The sequence below is a fragment of the Seriola lalandi genome, unplaced genomic scaffold (assembly GCF_002814215.2).
Source record: "Seriola lalandi dorsalis isolate HSWRI2012SDOR001 ecotype SW California unplaced genomic scaffold, Sedor1 jcf7180002054782, whole genome shotgun sequence".
Taxonomy (NCBI): domain Eukaryota; kingdom Metazoa; phylum Chordata; class Actinopteri; order Carangiformes; family Carangidae; genus Seriola; species Seriola lalandi.
The window spans coordinates 515,327-521,436 of NW_019525335.1; the positions used below are offsets into that span (position 1 = coordinate 515,327).

General features: G+C 43.8%; 1 protein-coding gene across 1 annotated transcript in view; it reads left to right on the top strand.

The window, feature by feature from the left end:
* Positions 1-4,851, top strand: part of onecutl (one cut domain, family member, like) — a 10,339-nt gene extending 5,488 nt beyond the window's left edge. Inside the window, exon 3 of the mRNA XM_023425480.2 lies at positions 3,700-4,851. Within this exon, the coding sequence (XP_023281248.1) occupies positions 3,700-4,010 (311 nt within the window). The 3' untranslated portion in view covers positions 4,011-4,851. The remainder of the gene's footprint in view (positions 1-3,699) is intronic.
* Positions 4,852-6,110: the final 1,259 nt, after the last annotated feature.

A 6,110-nucleotide genomic window follows, 5' to 3' on the forward strand; every position in this document is an offset into this window, starting at 1 on the left:
GGGGGGGGGGTAGGTTGGGACGCCGGGGGGTAGGGAAAGGGCTTTCGATCACGTTTCAGCAACACGAGACAGGGGCGTACATCATGATTAGGGGCTGTTCCCACGATCATAAGAAGCCTATAGGGGAATATTTATGTCTCCAGGAGTAGCCCCAGCACCGGGGATTTATAGCATGGTAATTGTGAGCCTTTTACACATGATTACAGCATAAGGAAGCATTTACTTAATGGTCGGCGTTATGATCGTCAGTAAGGGAGAGAGAGAGCCGGGGACGGGATGGAGGCGAGGAGGAGGAGGAGGAGGAGGAGGAGGAGACCTGCAGGACACCCCGACTCCTCCAACAAGCCATAAATCCACGCTACAAGCGAGCTAGCCAGCACTATCATGTCATTCCTTTCATTACTACATGAGCTGAGAGTGCACCACTGTATATACCTTCTATAGCTGCAGCCCACCTCCCAACCCCCAACCCAGAAATATTGATGGAGGGGATGGTGTAACGCCTGTGAAAAATGTAGCATTTGGAGTGTAAAAAAAAAAAAGAAAATAATAATTTCACTTGTAGTGATATTGACATGCCGCTGACATCTCGGCCTGTTCAGATTTTAATGAGACGTCGTTCGATAACTCTCAGAAATGCAAACGAGCTCTGGATGCCTAAACGCTAACAGGCTCCTGTAATCTCGGGTTGACAAGAGTGCATCCCGAGTCAAAACATTTCCTTCAGATAATGATTTTAAGGGAGAATGTACGCGGGGATTTCACGTCCACGTTTACTTTAAGTTTCAGAAACTCAGCTGGACGTTAGAGCAGCCAAAGCCAGGCCAGCCCGGGTGCCACGTACACCCACACACCCACACACACACACACACACACACACACACACACACACACGTAGACTGCGGCTCTGGTGCTGCTGTTGTGATGGCACTCGGGCAGCGAGGTCACACTTATTTCTCAAGCGCTCTGCTAATGAGAGAAAATTTGCCACAGCGAGTTGTGGAGGGAGTGAAGAAGCCGGTCATACAGTAAACATCAGCGGCAGCCCCTCGCTGTGTGAGATGTTTCTCAATAGGAAGATGTAAGCCAATCAATTGATCGTGTCAGTGCTGTCTTGAGAGTAAAAGGCAGCATCTGTGGTTAATTCAATGTATGTTTGTAGCGTGTGTGAGTTGGATTGTGTTTTTTCTGTGTGTTTCGGGTGGTTTTTGAGATATGGGATTTTACCAGCTGATATCTCCATCTAATCAAGTCATTTTTGTCAATAATAGAGTTCCATAAACCTTGTTTTCCTGAAACAAGTGAAGAAGTCTGCCAGTGCAGCAACCAGAAAGCAGCTTGCTTCAAGAATCTTTCAGAATAAAGTGCCATTTTTCTTGATTCTAGTGCTGTGATCTGTCTTGTTTCCAAATAGTTGGCACTTATTTTTATAAATTTGTTGTAATAAGTGGATATGACTTGGAAACAGTTTCTGTTGTGGCACATTTCTTAACTTATTGTGAGAAAATAAGACATAAAACTGGCCCTTTCCTGTGGTGTTGTTACAGTGAAGGCTGTTCTCATGCTAAAAATGTCTAATGACTCAGTGTTACCCCCCCCCCCCCCCCCCCTCCATGTTTTTGTTCTCCTGAAACAGCATGTTAAAGACGATGGATGGATCATAAATCTGAATTCAGCTCCAAACTAAATAAAAATATTATTATTGCACGTTTAAGCCAGGAACAGAAAAAAATATGAAAAGATAACTTCTGCTTTCAATTTGCAGTTCAATATTTAATAAAAGTCCGCTATCGGCACCAGTCGGCACCAGGCCTTCATCACTGTGTGTGTGTGTGTGTGTGTGTTTGTGTGTGTGTTTATGTGTGTTCTGTTATGTTGTGCACCCATCCACCAATGCTTACACTTAGAAACACATTTGATACCATCAGCAAAACAGTCTCTCAGCCGCACAGTGCTGATTGAAACCTCTTAAAAGTGTGCATTTAGGTAATTGCATGACTCCCCAACCCCTCCCCAAATATGTTTTAGTCCACTTAAGGCTTCTAAACACCCCGGGCAATGCCGACTCCGCTTGTTTCACTCACCCCTGACGTAACCCGCCGTTAATAGAAAATAAATTAGTTCCTCCTAAAGTGATTATTACTCACTCACTGCCGCCACATGTAAATGACTTTTATGAGAAACTAATGATGTTGAAGTGTCCACTAAGGGAAAGGTAAGAGGAGGAAGTGGAAGGAGATGGGCAGAGAAAGAGAGAGAGAGAGTGAGTGAGAGAGAGAGGGGAGGGAGGGGAGGGAGGGGAAGTTGGCTCGGTACACAAAGGCAGAGGTTGGTGTTGTGTTTCCTGTAAATACAGAATTACAGCGTGTTCGGGGTGAAAGGTTCAGCGATAGATATGCAGAGGAACATGCAGCCTGAATTCAAAATGCTCGTCTGATTCTCAAAATGGATCTGAGCTCAGCCCACACACATCAGCCAGTTTTTCTTACTCACTCAACAAATCTGGCTCTTTTTTTTTTCTTTTTTTTTTCATTCGCTTGGTTATTATTATTATTATTATTATTGTTATTTTCTTCTTCTTTTTAAATTTCAGACTTTTTGTGAGGAAATATAGACGATCTAATTGGGCTTGCTGGCTGCTGCAGCTGCAGTGCTGTTTAACCCAGACCCTGAGTTTTGATTTTTGTGGTTGGTGTAAGAAGGAGTGGCATTAAAAAAGCAAATTACCACAAGACTTCATCACCCCTATTACCACTTAAAAAGTTTGAACATGGCCAACTTGACATGGAGCTAATACAGCAAGAAATAATGAGATAATGGAATCATGTTTTTATCCTCTGTGGACTACAAGATAAAAACAGATACAGAAATATATTAAAGAAGACAAAGTGTGTCTAATATGGGGCAACTGATGCTATCAGTTTTTTTTTTAAATGCACTTACAAGAAATCAAATTCTTACTTTTCTCTTATCTGTAAGTGAATGAATCTTTAGATGATTCTGGTGTCTGTCTTTCACTTATTTTCTCTTGAGCGTCTGAATGTATGTGGAGCGGTAAAAGCCAGAATCCATAAGTGCTGTAATAGATTAGACAGACGTAAACTGTTGCAGTGATTACATTATATCAGAACAAGAAGACGGGAGAGAGATTTGGGCTGAAAATGATTACTCTTTGGTTCAGTGGTGCTTTTGTGAAATGAGAAGTCTACTGCACATCTGTTCGTGTCTTTGATTGTTTTTTGGAAGACCATTGTCAAAAGATGACGACAGCAGATTTTTGCACTTTGTCTTTAGGCCAGATCCATGTAGATCCTTAGACTGTTTTTAAAAAGGGGGGGGGGGGGGGGGGGGGGTGAAGAGCATAATGAAAACCATGAAGGAAAAACTTTCGAGCTTTGGCCTGGATGTAGTTTTATCTGGATCTGTTTTATCCCTGCTGCCTTACAGCAGCTCACTGGCAATAAGATGTGATAGGCTGAACATCTTGATTCCTTTACTGCACAATGAAGCAAGTTGCTGATTCATCTCTTTTAACTAATCAAAGTTGCTTAGCTAATCTGTTTTCTTTCAACAAATCCACTTTCCCTCGGCTTAATCCATTTGTCCTAGTTAGCCAGCCAGTCTGTTAGCTAACCTGTTTCCCCTTCCCCCTTTTTCTTATTTATTTTTTTTATTTATCTTTTATCCATCTGCCTGCAGCTTGCAAGCGGAAGGAGCAGGAGCAGAGCAAGCTGGAGCGCAACCAGGGCCCAAAGCGCACCAGGCTGGTGTTCACGGACCTGCAGCGGCGCACGCTCATGGCCATCTTCAGGGAGAACCACCGCCCGACCAAAGAGCTGCAGGTCACCATCTCCCAGCAGCTGGGCCTGGAGCTCTCCACCGTCAGCAACTTCTTCATGAACGCCCGCCGACGCAACCTCAACAAGTGGGCGGACGAGGGCCGTCCCTCCTCCACGGGTTCCTCGGGCTCCAGCGTCTCCTCCTCCGCAGTGTCCTGCAGCACGGCGTGATGACGGACCGCCGAGGAGGTGCGGTGGGGAGGGCGCCTGAGGGAGCAAGGGGGCACATAGACTGGTCTAGGCAGAGATCAGCCGTAATAAATGTCCTCCTCGTTATCAGAAGGAGCGACGGAGCCAGCTATTATACATGATATTATGAAGATGAAGCATTTTCCCAAACCAAAGTCGATCACTCCCTTGAAATGGAAGGGGGGCGATACCCAGAGTGATATGACCGCAGGATGCGAGGTCCTGCTTTGTATAGTCAAGGGTGCAAAGATGATTTGACTCATAGAAGAGTCACACCCTTACATAGACACCATCTCATTGCATTATTTTGATTATGTAGATTAGAGATAATGAGGGTATTACAAATCAGGAGGAAGCATATTTTGGTGTACCTTCAGATCTATAGTCATCTCTCCAAATGTGAAGAATCAAGAGGTGCCGTTTGCTCACACCTGGAGAGCTCCATCGTGTAACTTCTTAATCAGAACTGTTCACCATCATCCAAAGACGTTAATCCTTCCCCCAATGTTCTTATGGTCCTGTTTTTTCCTCAAGAATCAAGGTGAAAGAGGAAGAAGAGGCTTTTTTTTTTGTGTGTTTTGTTTTTTAACTTAACCATTTTTTTTCTGAAGAACCTGATTTCCCTTTCTTAGCATGTGTTTCCATGGTGATGGTTCCCAGGTCTGTGTGGCGTTGTTCCAAGTTTGGAATTATCCGGAGGGTTCTGTGGCGTCCGTGACTCCCAGCTGTCAATCATTCACCATCCAACAGGAGCCTTTCCTGTACTCCTGCGAAGACGCTCCCGCCTCGAATGAATCAGAGTTTTCGAGGCGGGGGGGGGGGGGGGGGGGGGGGGGACCGCAGTGCATCTCGCCGTACGCCAGGACAGAATCAATAAACACAAGAAGGACGCAGAAAACAGACTCGTTGGTGCAAACGTCTAAGCTTTAAGACTCTCACTGAGCTTCCAAATGAAAGCTCCACAGCCATTTTTTTTGACTCAAAAATCAAGCCAAAAAAAACAAAAAAAGAAGAAAAAATGAAAGACAGCCTTTGAACACAAAGGCTCCGCGGGGAAGAGGTAAACCTGACACAATGTATAGTGACATTGTAGTATTTTTTCCACTCATTTCCAAACAACTGTACACACCTCTGCTCCATTATGAAATCTTTTTTTTACAGATGTCTAGAAAAATGGAGGAATGTGATTCTTTCAGCCCTTTTTGTACAGATTTCAAGCACATCGCTCTATTTATAGAAACACATTGGAAGTGCGGGGCAGTTTGTTTCAGCCCTGCTGACATACAAGGTCATTTTTTGGTCCACAAAGGAACGGCTTTAACATGCCTCCTTATAGCCAATAGTTAAATCAAACCAAGAACGTTTCAAATGCAATTGCTGATCTGATCAACGTATTTATTACTGCATTTGTGTATTTATTGTTTTCCCTTTTTTCTTTCCTCTTTCTATTTATTTGGTTATTTATTTATGCTATCTATATACTGTAAGTATTTATTTAACAATGCTCTGTATGTCTGTGTGAAACTGAAGACTTTTTTCTGATGGGCACTTTTAGCTGTAGAATCCCATCGTAATACCAAAGATTAACATTGCCTCCCTGAATGTACGGCCTGAATCCCTAAACCCTGTACCCGATCCCAACCCGATCCAGCCCGACCCACCCAGTGATGTTACGTATCTCTCTCTATCTTTAAGGCCTGGCCTTTGTTTTTGTTTTTTTGTTGTTTTTTTTTTTTTGGTTTTTGTTTTTTTTTTGTAGAATAATGGGGATTTCTTTACTCTTGCAAATGTCTCTGCGGTCAGCTCTTAATGCCAAGGCCAAAGCTTGTTTGAATGTTGTGCTAATATTTATAATTAATAACACTATGAATAATAACAATGAAGATGTGGCATCCCATAGGTTCACAGGTTGCTTGTAAAGTTGTGTTCAGACCAATGCCATCTGGCGGACTGTGTAAAGTGTCTGGGGACCCACTTAAAGCGCCGTCCGAAGGCCCAATTGAGTGTGAGTCCTTCAGGGTCACATGCAAACATGCGTACTGTGTGTCTGCCTGGGGAAATGCATGGTTGTGACCCCCCCCC